The 22,756-nt window shown below is 40.9% G+C and overlaps 1 protein-coding gene across 8 annotated transcripts in view; it reads left to right on the forward strand.

Annotated features, from left to right (window-relative positions):
- Positions 1 to 20,903, forward strand: part of GPATCH8 (G-patch domain containing 8) — an 86,972-nt gene extending 66,069 nt beyond the window's left edge. For 6 of the 8 annotated variants that reach the window (XM_019665591.1, XM_019665593.1, XM_019665589.1 and 3 more), the window contains 5 exons: positions 827 to 970; positions 3,686 to 3,722; positions 10,701 to 10,750; positions 11,905 to 12,035; positions 14,773 to 20,903. In XM_019665591.1, the coding sequence (XP_019521136.1) occupies positions 827 to 970; positions 3,686 to 3,722; positions 10,701 to 10,750; positions 11,905 to 12,035; positions 14,773 to 18,661 (4,251 nt within the window). In that variant the 3' untranslated portion in view covers positions 18,662 to 20,903. The remainder of the gene's footprint in view (positions 1 to 826; positions 971 to 3,685; positions 3,723 to 10,700; positions 10,751 to 11,904; positions 12,036 to 14,772) is intronic. The other 2 variants (XM_019665594.1, XM_019665587.1) reach the window with 1 other exon arrangement.
- The last annotated feature ends 1,853 nt before the right edge of the window (positions 20,904 to 22,756 follow it).

Genomic DNA, 22,756 nt, shown 5'->3' on the forward strand with positions numbered 1-22,756 from the left:
TGGGATGCAAACTGGGGCCCTCTGGCATCCCAAGCCAGTTCTTAACCATCACGCCACTTGGCCAGCCCTTTTTTTTTGTTTTTTAGCTGAGGCATCCTGCCACCTGTTGGCAGCTCTGTGGCAGCTCAGCTTGAGCCGGGAATCGAACCGGCGACCCTGTTGCTCAGAGCTCACACTCCTGAGTGAGCTCTTAACCAACTGAGCCACTTGGCTGGCCCAAGAGTATTTTTGATTCCCTCTGCCAAGACACAGAGATCCTGGGATCTATCCAGCCCACTTCCAGGTTCTTTTGCTTATTAAATGAGGCTTCTCAAATTTAGCTCTCCCACCTTACTCAAACCCCAAGCTCCAGTGGTACCGACATGTCCTAAATAGAACCCTTGCTTATCACACTCTGATTTCAGGTTCGGATCATAGTTGATTTTGTCTGTCTTGTTTTAATCCCATTGCCCCTCTTGGGGATTTACTTTTCCTTCTATAGTTCCTGTAATACAATAAAAATTATGTTTTAGAGATCTGGTTGGTTGAGTTTTTTTAAGCCGGGGGGTAAGTGTAGGGGATGCCACAGTATCTAGTCCACCAAACTGCCTAAAGGGAAAATAAAATAAAAGTTTTGAACGTTTGTTTATTTGAAGACAATTGTTAGTACAACTGCACACAAATTCCCCCACCAAATTGCCACTTAAGTTTCATCCGGCTTTTACTGGTACCACTAAATGTTATGAAAAGCCCTTTTTTCTCTCTTCAGGTACGACTATTTCTTTACAACATTCACTTAAAATTCTACCAAGTTAATTTTTTTGTTTGTATTTTGTATTTCTTACAGGATTATGTTGACAAAGAGAAGGCAATTGCCAAAGCCTTGGAAGACCTCAGAGCCAACTTTTACTGTGAACTCTGTGATAAGCAGTATCAGAAACATCAGGAATTTGACAACCATATCAACTCTTATGATCATGCACACAAGCAGGTGAGGAATAGTTATTTGCTAACAAAGAAAAAGATACTTTATTTGTTGTTATAACTATTGAATTTTATGAATGAACCCAAAAAAAACTTGATGACTTGTTTCTTGTATCTGCCAGTCTTTATCTGAGGTCATCTGACTTACTTGGTTTTTTTCTAGTGACACAAGTCCTGACATAGACCTCCCCCTTTCCAAGACTTTATGTAGAGTGGAGAATTGTGAGCTTCATAAATCTTGCATAAAGTTTTTGGTTTTGAGTGGTTTCTAAATTTGTATTTGACTTGGTAATTCAACTGAGGATCACTGGGAGCTTTATTTTTCTTTCTCCCCTTTTCTGAACATGTTAAACTTTGAATAGTTATCCTAGACTGGTCATTTCGTCTTTTGTATAGAATTCATGTTTTATTGGCTACTCTTCCTATCAGTAAATCATTTTGTTATGCAGTATACCTTGAAATGTAGATAAATCTTGAGAAGGAAAACAAAATCAGATGCTATCTTAGCTTGAACAAAAAACTCTGATACTGCATGTTGAAGAGCTTGCTTAAAAATGAATTACACATTCTTTGTAATCTCTTTTTCTTTCATTGATTTAGAGAAGAAACTTGTGCCTAACTAGTTACTGGCATAAACAGGGCAGCAATAACTCCCCTGAGGGATTGTAGAGAGAGGAAATTAATCTATAGAACAGTTCTGGCTTATTAAAGAATTTTGAGCCATTTGACCTTGGGTCACTATAGCAGACCTTGTTAGGTCTTTGGGGGGTAAAAGTTGTATTTGTTAAACTTGTAAGATTTATGAGCATTACTGGAGTGCTGTCTTAAGCTGGACCTGTTGAACCAACATTGTTTTTATTTAACTTTTGCTTCATCTTTCAACCAACCAAAAGATTTTAGAGCACAGGTAAAAGGGGGACTTTGACTAAGTTTTACTTTTATTTGCACAGAGATCATTTTTAAGCTGATTGTGGTATTATACTTTATGCAGCAATCTCGTCCGCATTTAACCACACACCTAACCAACCATTTTAAGATTCTTCCACTACTTAAGACAGCTTTTCAACTTTTTATACATCTTTGGACATTGTTTTAATATATTGTCAGCTCAGCTTGATTTGAAAAAGAGAAATTGAGAGAGCATACATATGGACAAGATATACTGTCAATTACCTTAGTCCTTCAAAGAATCATCTGTTAAGAAAGAAGAATGCAACAGTGAATAATACTTATTTAGTAACTTCCAGCTTTTCACTGTATGTGTAATTCAAATTTTCAAGTTATTTTTTATGGAGTTAACAAAGACATTTAGCATCTAAGTACACATGAACCTTTTGGGGCTCTTGAGAATTTCTTCAATTAAGCACTGTTTGTGATGAGTAAAAAAAATATTCCAGAATAAACTTTAGGCACCAAAAGAGCATTTAGAAAGGTTACAGATTTAGTTGATGAGAAGCCTCTTGAGTAGAATTTCAATTAGTAGAGAATAAACCAGGAAAAGTGTAATTCAAGCTTGAATAATATATATGCTTGCTTTCTAAGGGGAAAAAAAAATCTACCAAAGCAGAACAGATTTACAAATTAAATACAGAACTAATAATAAACTCTACATTGACAACATTAATATGATGAAGGATAATGTTTTAGTGATGTTGTTTTCAGCTTGAGAGTAGTAGAAATTGTTACAGTTCTGATTCATCTGAATTTGACATATTCTTCTTCTGTGCACTTTGGTTTGGCTCAACTTTCTCATCGCTTTTACTATTTCAGTGGTTCTCCACCTGGGGAGATTTTGTCCCCCAGAGAATACTCAGCAGTGTCTGGAGACATTTTCGATTATCACAACTAGGGATATGGTGCTACTGGCATCTAGTGGGTGGATGCTAAACATCCTGCAGTGCACAGGACAAGGACAGCTCCTTGCAACATGGAATTGCCTGGCCCAAAATGTCAATCAATGGTGCTGAGGTTGAAAAGCCCTGTTCTATTAGAACTACTGAAAACTTTCAGATATATATGGATTGTGATATCATTTGGCCTTTGCTACCCAAAGTGACAAACAAGTCACTTATCATTTTAATTCCCCACTTATATTGTAAACATTTTGTAAAGTGCTCATCTAAATGATCTCAAATATTCACTTACTGTTATTTTTTAGATTATCATCAAAATGAAATACATTATTAAGGATTTCTTACAGAGAACTCAATGGACTACCTTACCCATCAATAGAGAATATTATCAGTGATTGATCCCTGGTCTGGGAAAAAATCTTTAGCTGGTATTATTAATGAATGCATATTAGCTTATTTTTTCACATTGATCAAAAGCCCGTCTTAGGTATTAAGGAACAAATGTAGTATGAGTTAATTTTGTTTGTTTTTGGTGAAGTGTTCTCTGTTTGGTTGAAATGTAGGCCTTTTCATCTTTCTTTATAACTGCTCTCTTGATGCAAATGGTAGAATCCTGAAACAATGCTATAAATATACAAACAAAAAAATGCACAAAACTAAATTTTTTTATAGTTCTACTCTTCCCTGCTGTTAGAATTTCTAAGGAGCCTTTAATTGACCGTGATACAACACAGCTAAATAACCCCTAAGAGGAGGTAGGTCCTATTGTTCATTCCTCTTTGATGGACATGAACTTACCACACAAATGGACCTACCATTTTCCAAATTTATGCTCTAAAATCATAAAGACACCCTGTCTTGTCTTCCAGGAAGGCACACAGGATTATTATGAATCTGAGATAATAGGTAAGTACATTCAACCCTATGTTAGTAATCCCTAGCTTGCATCTTCCATCAAATTTCACCATTAAAATTTTCCAGAGAAATAACCTGTTATATTAGTGGTGAGTTACTAGTATAGGCAGGATTCTGAACATACCCTTATCTTCATTAGCCAAATAATCTCTCAGAAAGGGACTACGTGGTCACCCTCATTTGTGGTAAAATTTTTTTCCCCTCTCAGTATTCACTAGTTTTTCCTCAAATTTACTAAGATATTTTGTGGAGAAAGTCATTAATACACAAATGTGAAGACCCAGCTTGATGTTCAAAAATAAAAAAGCTAATTAATAAAGAGCTAATTTTAGCTCTTTCCAGCAGTTTAACCATCATTTTAAAATGATACTTTAATACATTTTGAGATCTTCAAGACTATGCCTTTCCATTTCTCAAGAGATAACCCAGTGATTCCTTCTTATATTGTAAGTTCTGATAATTTCCCAGTGCTCAAGAAACATTAGTCTCCATCTTCTACCTTTGTTGACTTAGTTATAAATTAAAGTTGACTTTGAAACTAAACATTTTTTCCATCTCTACCTCCCTGCCCCTTTAATTGTTTTGAATATCTTTTTAAAAACACGTTTGCTAATTGATCTGACAAAGGAAACCATTTTCTTTAGCTTTTCAGAAGGCCTAAATTTCAAACTTCAAGGAACATTCTCTTTTCCAGAGGTAAATTTGTAGCAGCACAATAACAGTCAGTGCCTTATTTTTAACACATTTTTTTTGTTGTTCTTTTGTTTTGCTTTATTTTTCTTTCTTGGTGCCTTGTTACCTACTCAGGATTCTTCCAATCATGTTCTCTTTTATTTGTGCCACTGAGGCCACTTCACCAGTTTATAGTACATAAACCAGAGATCACAGATTGTCCCACAGATGTATTTTGTCAGGCCTTTGTGCTGGTAGTTTTTTCCCCTTTAATTTCAGTTGGTTCCCAGTTTTCAAAAATGAGGAGTCAGGCTTTGGCTTATCTTGAAAAATTGAAATATCCGAGAACTTTAGGCCTACATTGCAACATAACAATTGGCTAAAGCTGAATAGTTACTATCTCTTTAGAAAGACATGCATACACTTACTTTCCAATTAGCTGTGGTTTCTACTTCATCTTTTTTTTTTTTTTTTAGCTGAGCCATCCTGCCACCTGTTGGAAGCTCAGCAGCAGCTCAGCTCAGCTCAGGCCGAGACTCGAACCACTGTTGCTCAGAGCTCACACTTTTTTTAAAAAAAGATTTTATTGGGGAATTGGGGGAGGGGTACAGCGCTGGGGAATCAGGGGAAGGGGAACAGATAAGTTGCTGTCCTTTTGTTCTTCAGTTTAGTTGTGGAGGACGTCGCTTCACTCGCCCATATTGGTATTTTCATTGTGCTCTTCCCGGGTGAGGCAGTTGCTCGCCGGCCATTGGCTGGCCGCTCAAGGTAGCTCACGAAAGTCACGCCCGCTGCCAGCCAGCCCCACTACAGCCTACGCCACTGCAGTTGCCTGTGACTCACAGCAGCCCAGCTGCAGGTCGAGCTGTTGTTCACCATCTAGCTGTAGAGGGCAGTGTCACTGGCCCTCATGTGGGATCCGAACCGGGTCCCTGCTGCTCAGAGCTGGCATCCCAAGCCAACTCCTAACCAATGCACTACTCGGCTGGCCCACTTTTTATTTTATTTTATTTATTTTATTTTATTTTATTGGGGAATTGGGGAAGGGGAACAGCCAAGTTGTTGTCTTTCAATCTTAGTTGCGGAGGGCGCACTAGCTCAGCTCCAAGTCCAGTCGCCATCCGGCTGCCTGTCAAGGTGCCATGTTCAATCTTAGTTGCAGGGAGCATAGCCCACCATCCCATGCGGGAATCGAACCAGCAACCTTGTTGTTAGGAGCACGTGCTCTCACCAGCTGAGCCATCTTGCCACCTATTGGCAGCTCAGCTCAGGCGCATCTCACTGGCCCATGTGGGAATCAAACTGGTGACCCTGTTGCTAAGAGCTTGCACTCTTAACCAACTGAGCCACTCAGCCGGCCCCTCTTATTATGTATTTCTAACTCTGTTTTTTATCTTGGAACACAGTTCAGATTCGGATAAAAATGACTTTATTTATGTTCTGTAGTTTTCAATCTGTTTTCTGCCCCGTACATTAAGTCCTCATTTAACATCATTAATAGGTTGTTGGAAACTGCGACTGTAAGCAAAATGATGTATAACAAACCCAATTTTACCATAGGCTAATTAATATAAACAAGTTAAATTCCTACAGCATAGTTCTGGTCACAAAAACATCACCAAATTTCTAAATTTCTAAACAAAAACCCAGAACACTTTTAATATTAAACATTGAAATAAATGTGAGCGGTACATACATTTACGAAACATTAGTAAACACAAGTAAGATAATTATTTTCCAACTTGCTTATTCCAGTTTAGGATCACAGGTGACCAGAGCCTATGCTGGCAGCTCAGGGAGTCAGGCTGGACCCCAGCCTGGACAGGATGCCTTTCCATTGCAGGGCACACCCACACTCACTCAGACTGGGGCAGTTTAGACATACATACCCATTTACCTCACTTGCACATCTTTGCGATGTGGGAGGACACCCACACAACATTGGGAGAACCTGTAAACTCCATACAGACTGTGGCTCCTCCCAGGAATTGATTTTTTTCCTCCTTATCAACGTTATAACGAAACATTATTCAAGGACCTGTTGTACACTTACATTCATCACAGTGATGTTCTGTGGTGGAGATTCTGGGATGAGGCTGTATGTTCTATTGGAATTTGAAAAGTTGAAGCAACTTAAGAAATAATGATAAAGTTGTGAGTGGCAATGCTGAAAAGAACTCTGAACTGGGTTGCTGCTGTTCCATTTGTTTGGGGCCTATATGAATTATGCTCCCTCAGATTTTACATAGAAGGCAAATCTTGTCCTCCAGATATGACCTGGAGGGCTATGTAGATACACTTAAAACTCGCTATCCACAAAACCACAATGGCATATCATTTCACATCCACTAAGATGGCTAAAATAAAAAAGCCACATTAACAGGTGTTAGAGGATACGGAGAAATTTGAACTTCCAACATTGTTAATGGGGTTGTAAAATGATGCCAGCCCCTCTGGAAAACAGTTTGGCAATTCCTCAAAATGTTAATTATAGAGTAACCATATGACCAGTATATACCCAATAAAAATGAAAATATATGTCCACACAAGAACTTGTACAAAATTATTCATAGCCACATTATTCATAATTGCCAAAAAGTGGAAACAGCCCAAATATCCATCAACTGATGAATGGATGAACAAATATGGTACATCCATACAATGGAATATTATTTAGCAATAAAAAGGAATGACTTCCTGATAAATACACTGTGCACAAACCTTGAAAATAATATGCTAAGTGAAAGAAGCCAGTCACAAAAAGACCCCCGTATTGTATAAGTTTATTTATATGAAGAGTCTAGAATAAGCAAATCTATAAGGAACGTAGGTTAGGTTTCCAGGGACTGGGTGGAAAGGCAATGGGATGGGGAGTGACTGCTAATGGGGATGGGGTTTCTTTTGGGGGTGATGGAAATATTCTAAAATTAGATAGTGGTGATGGTTGCACAACTCTGACAATGTACTAAGTCCACTAAATTTGATACTTTAAATGGGTGAATTTTACAGTATGTGAATTACATTTCAATAAAATTATTTTTAGAACCTCATTATCCAGCTTAAATTTTGGTGGCGGTGATGGTGACTATACATAGACATATGTGCATGCATGAAAAAATACCTTAAAGAAGGCATACCTGGTACTGTTAAGGAATATGCCATACTTTTAAGGCTTTTGCTGAATTCTTGAACATAACAAAACAAGTGTTACACAGTGATTTTATGACAAATGAATTTGATATTCACTAAATGATATTAATCATTGTGTTGCAAAATAATTGGGCATAAAAGGTAAGTTGTTATAAACGACTAATTAATATAATACTACTACTCAACAAAAAGAATGTATACTTCTCTTTTTCCTTGATTTTTTTTAATATCTATAATCAGCATTAGTGTTTACTTTTGTTACCAAACATTTGTTTTTTCTGTTACTGAATAAAATTCATTTTTATCACTTACTGATATGCATGTGCAAAAAGAATTTACATCTAATCCAGTAACTTGAACTTCCTTAATTATTCAACTATAATCTTCCTTCCCTGAGTACTTTCTGTGTTCTCTCCTGGTCTTTTCTCTCCCTCACCACATGGTGATGAACTAGATGGTTTTGTAACAGAAGCATCAGAGACCTGAATCAGGGTAACCTGGCCAAGTAACAGCTACAGCATGGTGACTCCAGTTTGGGAGAGGAGATCCACATTCATGTTATGTCATGTCATAAGAGAGAGGCAGGAAACAGTGGGGAGAAGAGGCCATGGATTTGGGGTATGCAGGATTGTTGACATAGAGAAAGGAGAGTAGTTGAGGTTCAAAAAAAGCCAGATTATGCTTAGCCAGAAAAAGAAGTTGAGGTGCAGATAATCACTTCTTGACTTGCTATATCTCATCTCTGTTCATAACCAACAAATAATAACATAAAAGTATGTGTATGTATTTCCTCTCCCAGCAACTCATTTTAAAACTGAGACCAGTTTGGCAAATGTTTTATTGAGCATCTCTTTTGTGCTATATAGCCAGCGGTATGTAGTTGCAGGGCTAGTTACAAAGCAAGACAGCCTTAGTTCTTATTCTGGGAGAGTGGGATTGCTGTCTGGTAAGAGACAGAAACCATGGATAATCTTTTGACCCTAAAGAAACAAAATCAGGTTTTCTCTTTAGAGTTGAGTAAATATTAGAACACAGGATTTTGGTGGCATTGAGAAATACCCTCTGCCTACTTTTTGATGCCTGAATTTTTTTTCACATGGAAACAATGGTATTTACCCTTTAAATTGAGGCAATAAATTTAAAATACTTGAAAAAGATAATCAGCTATATTCCTAGTAAAGTATATTCAACAAACGTAAATTTCTAGCATCAAATTTTATTTTAATAGAAGAGAGAAGAGTTAGCACCAAAAGATTACAAAAAATATTTTATTAGACTCAGACCCTATGTTGTTGTTAGGGCAGACTGTGGAGAAGTATCTTTGTCTCATTCATTCCCAACTGAAACACAGTGCCACTCCTTGCTGTTGACACTCCACATTATTGATGAGATGGGTAAATTTATCACCCACATTAAAAACCTGGTAAGATTTACCAGATTCTCATTTGCCTGATTTAATTTGTTTACAGTTAGATAGTGGAGCAGGAGTTTGTTTCTGGAGTAGACTTTTTTCTGCCAACACAGTACTGTTTAGCTGTGTTTTAAGAACTGGAATGTAGGTCTTTAGCCCAAAGAGCCATAGTTATATGGACGGGTATTTCAAACACCAGATTATTTGTTAAGGTCTTCCCTCTACTGGTCTTTTGGGAAATTTAATGGAAACTCCAGCTACCATATAAATTTTAGATCGGTGAGAAATGTTTCTTCCCTTGTATTCTGTGCCATAAATGTAAACATTTTTGGAAACATGCTGTTGGTTTTTTTCAGGAAAACAGGGTCTTCAGTCCTTTTCATTTGAATGGGGTTGTCTCATTTTTCTTGAATCAAATATTTCCCAATCAAATAATGCTCATCAATAAAAAGTTAAGCCAAATAAAAATGTATTTGGCTTAACTTTTTATTGGTAAGCATTAATAGTTCAATAAATAAGCAAATTTATTAGCAACTCTTCAGAAAGCATACTTTATAATTTTCAAAGTTAAGGACATATAGTGACTGGAATCAGTTTAAATGATTAATTGTATCCATTCAGATTAGACGGTGTCCCAGTTTGGAGTCTAACTTGAATTTTTGTGTATGGAATTTGTTCAGCCTTTGAAAAGAGTTTTGGATTGATGGTACATCTGTAATTTTGGTCTCCTTACATGAGCTCTGTCTCTTCTCTGATAGACAGGTATGTTGTTCCTTAAGCCTCACCTTGAAGTTATCTAAAGTTGTGTTTTTCTTTAGAATTTAAGAGGAAAGTGACAAGAGAATTTCATATGGACTTTCAGTGGTAAATGAACCAGGCTTGGTAGCCTTTTGGAATAAAATCAGCAACTTTTTGAAAACCCGACTCTGAATTACGGCCTTGTACCTTTATGAAAATTTATTTTCAGATAGGAGGTGGAGAAGTTTCTGGTCAGTATCTTTTTGGGCATTTAGTCCAATTCTGTCCAGAAATAAAGGGCTTAAAATTTTAGACTTGTAAAGAATGAGACTTCTTACTATATGAGAGTAATAGCTAAGAAAGAAGACAGCAGATATGAAAAAAACATACATTATATTTAAATCTTGATTAGAGGACCTATTAAGTGTTAGGGGGCAGGAGGAAAAAAAACTAGGTTTGTGACCTACAATAATCATATAATAAACCTAACAGGCTCTTTCTCTCTACCCCTTTCTCTCCAGAAGGAAGAAGTTAGAATTAATATTTATTTAAAGTAGTTGATCCTCCATCTTGAAATGGTTTTTATAAAAATCATAATTCTGGGCAGCCAGCCTCAGTAAAACAATTTTGCCAACTGTTGGTTACTTGAACGTCCCAAAAATAAAGGGAAATGAAAATAAGACTAACTGCTTTTAGATAGCAGTGGTCTTTCCTAAAGTTCTGTAACCATCTTTCCTGAAAAAAATGCAGTACCATTTATCTAGGAGGGATTATTACTGTGTCAGTCTCTGTGTATGTACATATATATGTGTTGTACAGGTGCTTCCCTTTTCCCCAGCCCTTTTTAGAGTTGGTGGCTTTGTCCCTGATTGTTCAGTATAATAGTTTGCAGATTCACTAAGAGAGCTTGTGTAGTAATGCTTGCTTTATTTTTTTTTCTCTTCCACTCTTGTTTTATTTTTGGTTTTTTTTTTTTCTTTGTGATATGACATTTTCAGCTGATGTATTGAAAGCAAATCCTTCTAATTTGGGAGCCCAGATCACAAGAGTGAGTTTTTCTACTAGTGTCTTTAGCTGTATATCTTTTTTTGTGTGTGTCCACCCTTTTTCCTTCCCAATTAAAAAATATTCAAAACACATTTCATAAATATTAGATAAGAAAATTCCTCTGTCTGTTGAACTCATGCCTTTCACAAAGCAATGTCCACTTTATATTGGGTCAAATTCTTTTTCCCAATGCTGTTGTAAAAACATAGGCTAATGTATGTGTTTTCTTTTGGTTTGTTTGTTTTTTGTGTCACCTAATGTGTTGAAAGTAATTTTAGTTCCGTCTTCATTGCAGATAGGTATGTCTGGACTCAGTCACCAGTGTGTCATAGCACTGTTCTCCTTTGGTTTATTGTTCTTTTGTTTTAAGGAAAATTATATAGTTGCTTCTGAGACTAAAAGACCCATTCTTTTATCAGGATTTTAAGTAATCCTTTGACTTATCTCTATTCATCTTGATTTCCCTGGATGTTGGTTCCTCTCAGGGCTATGCAGCAATGAAAAGCTACATTTATTACTCTCTAATTTCAGCAGACTGACCAGATGAAAAGTGGTCAGACTGGTGAGCTTTTAACATGTTAGCATTGGAAGATGGTTTGTTTGATAGTTAACAGGAAAACTGCCCTTGCTGAAAAGAAATAATAGCACCTTTTAATGGTAAAATAAAAGTATGCTTTCTATTTGTTAGTTCTGATTCAAATACCTACCCCCCTCCCTCATCCCCATGTAAGCTGTACATTGCTTTTTAAGATCTTAAACCTGGGTAATTTCCTGTACTAGTGTAACCCCTTCCTGTTCTCTTTAGCTTGCATTATTACAATTTATCTCATGTTCTGTTTGTCTAGTTTTGCATCCTGGAAGAGCAGGTGATTAAATAAGTAGTCCCTTTTCTTTCCTCCTAGTGTTCTAAAATTTGCTTGTTGCTTCTGACATCATTTAAGTTCGCCCAATAAAGCAAATGGTACACCACCCTAATTAGAAGTGCAGGTACCCCAAGTGTTTTATCCAAAGTAATCAGCCATTGTGTTTTCAATTATCATAAGAGAGTATAACAATGTATTCTACACTGACACTATAACCATTGATTGAGGGTAAATTTTAAAAGGCCTTGCTTCTAAATCACCCACCCTCTGTTCCTATCTTTCGTTACTTCAGAGATTGAAAGATCTCAAGCAGAGGGAGTTTGCCCGAAATGTTTCATCAAGATCCCGCAAGGATGAGAAGAAACAGGAAAAAGCCCTTCGGCGGCTCCATGAGTTGGCAGAGCAAAGAAAACAAGCTGAGTGGTGAGGCTTTTTCCTCTAAGAGGGTTTTACAACTAATTATAATCCTTAAGAGTTAAGATTATAGATTTGAAATTATATTTGAAGTTTAAAATTAAGATTAAAGAATTATAATCCTTAAATTTTTACTAGATCTTTCTTTCAACCTAAAAGCATGTTTACACTTAGAATTGTAATATGCTGATTAAGAATATGCTCTTCTGGGGCCATATCCAACAATCTGCATGACCTTAAATTATCTAAGCTCTATGCATCAGTTTTCTTATCTGTAAGACTGAGATGATAACAATCTACTTAGAGTTATTGTGAGGAGTGATTAAGTTATTACATCAAAAATGCTTATAAGAGTACCTTAACACATAGAAGATGCTGACTAAATCAATAAATTATGCAGGTATTATTGTTTCCATTCTTATGTAGAAAAGCACATATATTACAGTATTGTATTTTATAATTAAAAAGTACTGGTACACAGATTCAAGTGTTATAACTTCTAAGTACTATACAGTTAGTACTGAACACTCTAAAATCTAGGGAATTCTCTAAGGTTCCTGCTTTCATTCAGTGTTTTTAATGTTCCTTCATGGTTCTTGATTAACCATTTGGAGCTGTTATTTTGTCTTATGTGGAATTTATTCTACCTACGGCTGAATTTCCAAGCAAATAGCCCTTGGGGATCCAGTCTTGAGCATCTGAGGATTCTTGAGGTATATGCCCCAATCAGAAGGACTAGGTCCCCGTGTTTGTTTTTAATGACTGTCAGGACCAAAGGAAGGAACTGGTTACAATTAAAAGAGAAACTGGTTGTGGCTTTTAAAAGTTTACAGCCCAGTTGGGGCCAGAGTTTCCAAGTTCCTGGACTTAACTAGCTTTATTTTTGTCTCTGGATCCTTTTTTATTTATTTACTTCTCTTGTGTTTTGAAGGAAGAAGGAAGAGAGGGAACACATATAGTGTAGGTTTTGAAACAGAATTAACCTGTGAGCTCTAATGTTAACTGCCTATAGAGTCCTTCTTTGGCAGCTCTTTATGTAGTAAATATATGCCTCTTTGGTGTGTTGCAAGGGTACCTCCTTAAAAAATGTGTAACAGGCTACTTTCAGGACATATTGTAATACATGTTTTCCTTCAGAGGTGACTTTTAGTTTTCAGTTTTATAAATAAACAGCTAAAAGATGACCAAGTAACTTCTTGGGAGAATAAAAAAAGGTTTTGATCCATCATCAGGTATTTCATTGTCCTAGGAGTAATGCATGACCTCATAGTAAATATTACTGAAGCAACATGGCAAAGACTAATCAAAAGATCAAAATCAGTCCCCTTTTTATTCAATTTGAGGGTTTCTTTGCTGTGGAGTAGGTTTCATGACACAGTGTAAATATCTCTTGCTATCCAAATCTGTTGGGTTCCCATCTTATAATAGCAGCAGTTCAGATAGCAAGGGATACCACGTTATCCAAATATATGTGATCCCCGAGTTTAGGACAGCTAGTAGCTAGGGTTCCAATAATGAGGACTTTATCCAAATAGATCCCTAATTCTCTTCCATTTGGCTTGAGAAATACCTTCATAATTCATACACTATAAATCCATACACTATAAAAATTTCAGACATAACAGGAGTTTAAAACACTGGCTTTCAGGCTCCTCAGTGTTCCTGTTTTCAAAGCTGAGAAAGTCCTTGGTAGTATTATATGGAATGCCCAGAAAGTATCACAAAACCAAAACAAATGCTTGGATGTAATGCCCATGAGATAGGCACAGACTCTTAGTTTCTAAAACAAACATACTAACCACAGACTGTCATTGAGTAGCATGGTGGAGGTTTCTGATTATGTTTAACTCAGACAATATACACATTTTAAAAATTAAATTTGAGGGCTGGCCAAGTGGCGCGTTGGTTAGGAGTTGGCTTGGGACGCTAGCTCTGAGCAGCAGGGCCCTGGTTTGGATCCCACATGAGGGCCAGTGACACTGTGCCCCCTACAGCTAAGATGGTGAACAACAGCTCGACCTGGAGCTGGGCTGCCGTGAGTCACCGGTGACGGCATAGGCTGCAGTGGGGCTAGCCAGCAGTGGGCATGCGCTTTTGTGAGCCGCCGTGAGCAGCCATCTGATGACCGACTAGCGACTGCCTCACCCAGGAAGAGCGCAATGATGGCACCAACATGGGCCAGTTAAGCGACATCCTCCACAACTAAACTGAAGAACAAAGAGACAGCAACTTGCCTGTTCCCCTTCTCTGATTTCCCAGCACTGTTCTCCTCCCCCAATTCCCCAATAAAATCTTTAAAAAAAAAATTTAAATTTGAAAGTATAGAGGAAGTTCGGGTTTTTTTAGCTGAATGAAATACAACCTTTGTGAACAGAGATGATGTTCAGCCATACATTTGATAGAATACTGATAGGCAGGATGACACAGTAAGAAATGAGAATGGTTATAGCACGAATAGACAGTACCAGATCGTAGTGATAAAGTATTGAATTTTAGGTACCTTAGGAAGAAATTGTGATAGCTGTCTAGTTTTGGGAATGTAGCTTGATACATTAATAGTATGAGACTTTGCCTACCTCACTGAGGGAGTACCTTTTGTTTGCACAAGGCTAAGGAATGACCACCGCTCAGTAACCTACCTTTCAGAAATGGTAGAACGTGAAATAAGTATTTTATAAGAAGTACGAAATGTACCCCTAAACTGTTTTTTTGTTTGTTTTTTTCATTTTTCTAAACCATTACATAGTGCACCTGGAAGTGGTCCTATGTTCAGACCAACCACAGTGGCTGTAGATGAAGAAGGTGGAGATGATGATAAAGATGAATCAGCTACAAACAGTGGCACAAGCACCACTGCCACTTGTGGCCTGGGATCTGAATTCTCCACAGATAAAGGAGGCCCTTTCACTGCAGTACAAGTCACTAATACTACTGGACTGGCACAGGCTCCTGGATTAACCCCCCAAAGCATCAGTTTTGGCATTAAGAATAATCTGGGGACCCCATTACAAAAATTGGGAGTATCGTTTTCCTTTGCCAAGAAGGCTCCTGTCAAACTCGAATCAATAGCATCAGTTTTCAAGGACCATGCAGAGGAAGGGACCTCGGAAGATGGAACAAAAGCTGATGAGAAGGGTTCTGACCAAGGACTGCAGAAGGTGGGAGACTCTGACAGTAACAATAATCTCGATGGTAAAAAAGAAGATGAAGACCTTCAGGATGGGGGATCCCTTGCCTCAACATTATCTAAGTTAAAAAGAATGAAGCGAGAAGAAGGAGCTGGCACTACAGAGCCAGAGTATTACCACTACATCCCCCCAGCACACTGCAAAGTAAAACCTAATTTTCCCTTCCTACTCTTTATGAGAGCCAGCGAACAAATGGAAGGTGATAGTAGTACACATCCAAAGAATGCGCCAGAAAGCAAAAAGAGCAGCTCTCCCAAGCCTAAAGCTTGCAGCAAGGTGGCAACAAACCAAGGAGCAGATAAGACAGCTAGTGAAGTCTCCGAGCAGCAAACAGAAACTGGTGTGTCTGAGCCCTCAGAGCCTGGAAGCAAAGCTGAAACAAAGAAGGCCTCAGGAAGGGATGTAAGTGAGCAGAACTTAGAGAGTAAGAGTCAGAAGGCTTCAGAGATCCAAATGTGTGACTCTAACCCTTCTAAAGAAACCTCTCAGACCACCCCAGCAGGGAAAGAAAGCCAGGAGGGACCCAAACATCCTACTGGTCCCTTTTTTCCAGTTTTGAGCAAAGACGAAAGCACTGCCCTCCAGTGGCCATCAGAACTATTAATTTTCACCAAGGCAGAGCCCTCCATTTCATACAGTTGTAACCCTTTATACTTTGACTTTAAACTTTCAAGGAACAAAGATGCCAGAGCTAAAGGGACAGAAAAACCAAAGGATGTAGGAGGCTCCTCAAAGGACCATCTCCAAGGCCTTGATCCTGGCGAGCCAAATAAAAGCAAGGAAGGAGGAGAGAATGTAGAACATTCCTCAGGAGGCAGAATGGATACACCTGCTTCAGGGCCCGCCTGTAGCGGCATGAATAAGCAGGAGCCTGGGGGCAGCCATGGGTCAGAGACAGAAGACACAGGGAGAAGCCTTCCTGGCAAGAAAGAACGATCTGGGAAGTCCCACCGACACAAAAAGAAAAAGAAGCACAAAAAATCCAGCAAACACAAACGGAAACACAAGGTTGGCCCAGAAGAGAAAAGCTCTAAGGTAGAATCCGGGGAGAAGTCTAAGAAGCGCAAGAAACGAAAACGAAAGAAGAATAAGTCATCAGCTCCGGCAGATTCTGAGCGGGGACCCAAACCAGAACCCCCGGGGAGTGGTAGCCCCGCACCCCCAAGACGACGTCGGCGAGCTCAAGATGATTCCCAGCGGAGATCCCTCCCAGCTGAAGAAGGGAGCGGTGGCAAGAAGGATGAAGGTGGAGGTGGTGGCAGCTCCCAAGATCATGGTGGGAGGAAACACAAAGGTGAACCTTCATCTTCATCCTGCCAGCGAAGAGCCAGCACCAAACGGAACAGCCGGTCCAGCCATCGGAGTCGACCCAGCAGTGGAGATGAGGATAGTGATGATGTCTCATCACGCCGGCTCCACCCGAAGTCTCCATCCCAGTACAGTGAGGACGAGGAAGAGGAGGAGGACTCGGGCAGTGAGCATTCCCACAGCCGCTCACGGTCCGGCCGGCGCCATTCCTCACACCGTTCCTCCCGACGTTCTTACTCAAGCAGCTCGGATGCTTCTTCAGACCAGAGCTGCTATAGTAGACAGCGCAGTTACTCTGATGACAGCTATAGTGACTATAGTGACCGATCACGAAGGCACTCCAAGCGCTCCCATGACTCTGATGACTCTGACTACACCAGTTCCAAGCACCGGTCCAAACGGCACAAATACTCATCTTCTGATGATGACTATAGCCTCAGTTGCAGCCAGTCCCGAAGCCGGTCTCGGAGTCATACCAGAGAGCGCTCCAGGTCCCGGGGCCGCAGCCGCAGCAGTAGTTGTAGTCGTAGCCGGAGCAAACGGAGAAGCCGCAGCACCACAGCCCACAGCTGGCAGCGGAGCCGGAGCTATAGCCGGGACCGCAGCCGCAGCACCAGAAGCCCTTCCCAGAGGTCAGGCTCCAGGAAGGGATCGTGGGGTCACGAGAGCCCTGAGGAGAGGCGTTCTGGTCGTCGAGACTTTGTTCGCTCTAAAATCTACCGTTCCCAGTCTCCCCACTATTTCCGATCAGGGCGGGGAGAAGGTCCTGGGAAGAAAGAAGATGGCCGAGGAGATGATGGAAAAGGGACAGGCCCACCCTCCCAGAACAGTAACGTTGGCACAGGAAGGGGGTCAGAAGGTGACTGCAGCCCTGAAGACAAGAACTCCCTCACTGCCAAACTGCTACTGGAGAAGATCCAGTCAAGGAAGGTGGAGAGGAAACCCAGTGTGAGTGAGGAGGTGCTGGCCACCCCTAATAAAGCCGGGCTCAAGCTCAAGGACCCCCCACAAGGTTACTTTGGGCCCAAGCTCCCCCCATCTCTTGGCAGTAAGCCTGTCCTTCCACTGATAGGGAAGCTCCCAGCTACCCGAAAGCCCAACACCAAGAAATGTGAAGAATCTGGCTTAGAAAGGGGAGAAGAGCAAGAACAGTCAGAGACAGAGGAAGGGCCTCCAGCGAGTAGTGATGCCCCATTTGGACATCAGTACCCCTCAGAGGAAACAGCTGGCCCCTTATCAGACCCACCCCCAGAAGAGCCAAAGTCTGAAGAAGCTACTGCTGATCACCCTGTGGCTCCACTAGGCACCCCGGCACACTCAGATTGCTATCCTGGGGACCCAACCATCTCCCATAACTACCTCCCTGACCCCAGCGACGGGGACACCCTAGAGTCTTTGGGTAGTGGCAGTCAGCCAGGCCCTGTGGAATCCAGCTTGCTGCCAATAGTGCCAGACCTTGAGCACTTCCCCAATTATGCACCTCCCAGTGGGGAGCCTAGTATTGAGTCAGCTGATGGGGCCGAGGATGCTTCCCTGGCCCCCCTGGAGAGCCAGCCCATCACCTTCACCCCCGAAGAGATGGAGAAGTACAGCAAGCTCCAGCAGGCCGCACAGCAACACATCCAGCAGCAACTTCTGGCTAAGCAAGTAAAGGCCTTTCCAGCCTCAGCTGCCCTGGCCCCAGCCACTCCAGCCCTGCAGCCCATCCACATTCAGCAGCCGGCCACAGCCTCTGCCACCTCTATCACAACTGTTCAGCATGCCATCCTACAGCACCATGCCGCAGCAGCTGCTGCCGCCATTGGCATTCACCCTCACCCTCATCCCCAGCCACTTGCCCAAGTACATCATATTCCCCAGCCCCACCTGACCCCCATTTCCTTGTCCCACCTCACTCACTCAATCATCCCTGGCCACCCTGCCACCTTTCTCGCTAGCCATCCCATCCACATCATTCCCGCCTCAGCCATCCATCCTGGGCCCTTCACCTTCCACCCTGTCCCACATGCTGCCCTCTACCCTACCCTGCTTGCCCCACGACCTGCTGCAGCAGCTGCCACTGCCCTCCACCTTCACCCACTACTTCACCCCATCTTCTCAGGTCAGGACCTGCAGCACCCCCCCAGCCATGGCACATGAGTTGGGGGATGGGAGCCCATGTAGGGCCAGGGAAGGTGACCCGTAAGTCTTCCCTTGGGGGTGTTGAGCCATTAATACCAGCAAGTAGAAGCTGGGATGGGCAGCGTCTGACAGCCAAAGAATCGGATTTTGGCTTGCAGGGGTGGTTTTAGATTTGACGTTTGCTTTGGGTTCACTATCAGGGATTTTTTTTTCCCTTTCTTTTTGTTCCTCTCCTATGTTTCTAACTAAGCTAGGGAACACCAATAAGTGCTACCCACCCCTCTGCGGCAACATCTCCAAACTGTCAAGTTTAGATACTCCCCGCCCTCTACTGTTTGATCTCTGCTCTTCTATATATTTGGAAGCTTTCCTCCTCTCTGGCCGGCGGGTTGTCCATCTGGTCCTACCTGCCCAGTGTCTTTGACCATCCCTTGGTGACCTTATATTATCCCCAGTGAGGTGGAAAGGGAGTCTGACCTGGAATCAGATGCTACTCAGACTATTATTCGATCCACTTCACACACACAGCCACACATTGGGCACTGTGTCCTCATGTCCCTCGACCCAGAAGAGCTATCTGCATAACCCAGAAAAGAAGATCTTATCATGATTAGAACCTGCGAGGAACATAGTCGCCCATCCGCTTCCCCAGAGAGGAGCTCGTATGCCTGAAGGGTCTATTTTCTTCTGTCATGTTGATGTTTCCTTCTTAATTTATAGGATTTTTTTAATGTAAAAAATTGCACTGAACTCTATAAACGTAAATGCTGCTTTTTGTAGCTCATATAAAAAAGGTTCCATATTTGTAGTATACTGCAATAATATTTTTTACATCCAGCTCTTTAAGTGATCCTTGTTCTGGTGGCTTTGTGTAAATATGTTTGCCCTAGTTGAATTAAGAAACTAAAGGTTATAAAATGAAAACAAAAAATAAACTATTTGTTTTCTGCTAGATGCAAAAATGACTAAGCATGTATATTTTATCGAGCTCATGTATTTTTTGAAGTTATGAACTATAAAAATGTTAAAGGAACATTGTTTAACATTTTTGCTGGGACAAAATGTTCAGCAATTTGCAGTAAGTGGTACCCCGCACTGGGATTTTTGAACTAATGGGCAGCAGTCAGCTGGGAGTGTCAGAGGGATACTGAATTACGACAGTCTCCCTCATGTGCTTTGCTGTTTTATACAGAGAAACAGGTGGACCCTACAGAGGAGGAGGGAAAGGTTCGCCAGCTTTATTCTCTGAAAGCAGATTCAGAGTGGTTGTCTGGGGGTTTCCTGGGTGCCTTGTTCCAGGCATTCCATTTGCCTTCCTAGTACTTAGCCCCCTCTGACAATTTTTTTTTTTTAATGTGCCTTTTGGGTTGGCTAGAAACTGAAATAGAAGTAGACTGGAGGATGATAGAGTTGGGACAGTTTTCTTCCTTTTTGTTGGGAGGTGAGCACATTTATAGATATTGCAAATTCTTTTGCTTCATAGTTTCCATGCCTTCTGCACAGCTTAGTTTAAGCAGTCAAGATTCCTTTTTTTCTCTTCTGTGACACCACGACATTTACCAGCTGAAGTACCACCTCAGTTCCTCTTCCTCCTCTTGCCTTTCACCCAGGCTCTCACAGCTAATTAACACACCGACCCAAAGGTGTTTATATTGCAGGTTTCATCTTTGCTGTAGTTCCCTTTTTGGCATTTTCCTACCTATTCTTGTGGCTAGAATTGGTTGGGTAGTCACCAGACAGGAAAAATAAACCCTGTTTACCTGGGCCAAGGCTCTGTGTTCTGCCTTTCTTCTTGAATTCCCCAAAGAAAAGTTTTGGGTTTATGAGAAGCAAGTGCTAGGCAAACAAGGCTCTTGACAGCCTCCTACCTGTTCAGTGCCCCTCATCTGATTCAGAAGCATCACTGTTGATAACTGGCACTGGAAAAATGAAATGATCTGTTTGAAGTGAAGGGACTCATTTTTCTTTGCTTTCAGCCTGTGTAAATATTTAAATAATACAGTATTAACATTTTTGTGCTGCTTCCCATTAGCTTGTAGATTGAGCCATACTCTCTGGCTGCCTCTCTACCTTCCTGGGGGCAGTTTTCTTTAACTTCCAGAATAGTGATTTTAAAACTTAAAAAGGAAAAGTGAAATAAACTATCCTTCCTCACAAGCATAACAGATTGTATTTAACTTTATCACATATGATAGAGATATATATGCTGTAAAATTAGGGAAAGGAACTTTCTAATAAACCAATGATTTGTGGAAACTTAGCAGAGTCTGTTGTGATTGTTGCCCCATTCACTCAAGTTGGGAAGGGATGGCGTTATGGGTTACAAATAATAACATCTTATTTGAGGTAATCAAGGAATAGACTCTTGTGAACTAATTATGTATGATGTTTGGAATTGTGCTTCTCAAAGCTCAGGCTGCCCGAGTAGAGGGGAAAGGATGTGCTGTGATAGGAAGAAACAGCGAAGCTTCTCAGTCACAGGGAGCTGTTTTGGAATGTGCAGCTCCTTTCCACTCTCCCACAAGAGTTTGCTTCTATTTCTACCTTTTCCCTCATTTTAGATATGTAATCTGTGTATGGAATGTAGGTGCTCACGAAATAGGTTTGGGATTTCTGGCTTTGATTTTTAGGATTTTAGATGTACTTCAGGGCAATGGGATTACACGAGTCATCTGCTTGACCTTTGCCCTCCACATGAAGCTCTGTATACCAGAACCATTCTTGAATTCATCTTCTCAACCCTTCAACACTGCTGCTACAAGGAAATACAACCCAATTGTCACTGAACTGATAAAAGCCTCTATCTACTATATCCAAAAAAATCACAAAAGGGAAAGTTTAGCATCAAAAGCTAACCATAGATTTGTAGTGGTAAATTAGTTTTCTTTCTCAGCCTTTCAGGAAGGAGTAATACAATGTTTGTTTTTTTGTTTTTTAAGATTTTATTGGAGAGGGGAACAGTGCTGGGGAATTGGGGAAAGGGAACAATGTGTTTTTCCAGGACCCATCAGCTCTAAGTCCAGTCGCCGCTTTCAATCTAGTTGGGGGGTGGCATAGTCCACCATCCCATACGGGTGTCGGACTGGCAACCTTGCTGCTAAGAGCATGTTCTCTCACCAGCTCAGCGGCAGCTCAGCTCAGCTCGGGCGCAGCTCACTGGCCCATGTGGGAATCCAACCGGTGACCCTGTTGCTTAGAGCTCGCGCTCAACCAACTGAGCCACTCGGCCGGCCCTACAATGTCTATTTCATGCCTACTCTCTCATACAGCTGTGTTCTCCCCTTGACTGAAGAGAAGCTATTCAACTTGAACTTTGGGTTGGATGCTCAGTCTGCCAGTTTTCCTAAAATAGCAAAATCCCTGCCCAGAAAGAAAGGATGTTAAAAAATGAAAGGTAATTTTCTGAGCAGGCAAGTTGTCGGTGAAAGGAGCAGATCAGCCTGTAGAGTATGCTTATGTGAAGGCATTCATATGTGCAGCTGCCTGACTCCATTCTACCTGCCTCGGCCACCTGGGCTTGCAACATGGACATATTCCCTCTTCTATGCCCTTGATGACTAATCCAGGCCTTGTCAACCATTTCCATTCTTGTTTGCCAGTGACACCTTCACCTCCCCCTTACCAACTCACGCCTGAATTTTTGCAGCATTTCCTGGCTGACCTCTCTGACTCAGATCTAATTCCTTGTCCCATGTAAGCTTACTGGCTTTTCAGATTCTGTGTGCAGTTCATTTTGTATTCACTGCCTCCCGGTAATACTTAAATTCTGACAGGACAGGAACTGATTGTTATACTTCCTTTTTTTTCTTTACTCCTCAGAGTGTTTTTTACATAGAGTTGAACACATAGTAAGCATTTTGATTTTATGTTCAAGAAAGATATGAGCAAAGTAAAATACCATTGACTGAGGATTATGCATCAGGATTTAGAAAGGAAACACCAAAGATAATGAAAGATTTTTTTCTCTATATCCACATCACCTAGCTCAGTGCCAGGCACATAGCAGAAGTTCAATAGTTGACTTAATGAAGCTTTAGCAGAACTTTGAATTCTTTGAGGGATTCAAGCGCTCAGGCCACGCTGGTGGGATGGGAAAGTGGGAGCAATGTGTCA

Source organism: Hipposideros armiger, unplaced genomic scaffold (genome assembly GCF_001890085.2).
Source record: "Hipposideros armiger isolate ML-2016 unplaced genomic scaffold, ASM189008v1 scaffold_447, whole genome shotgun sequence".
NCBI classification, from domain to species: Eukaryota; Metazoa; Chordata; class Mammalia; order Chiroptera; family Hipposideridae; genus Hipposideros; species Hipposideros armiger.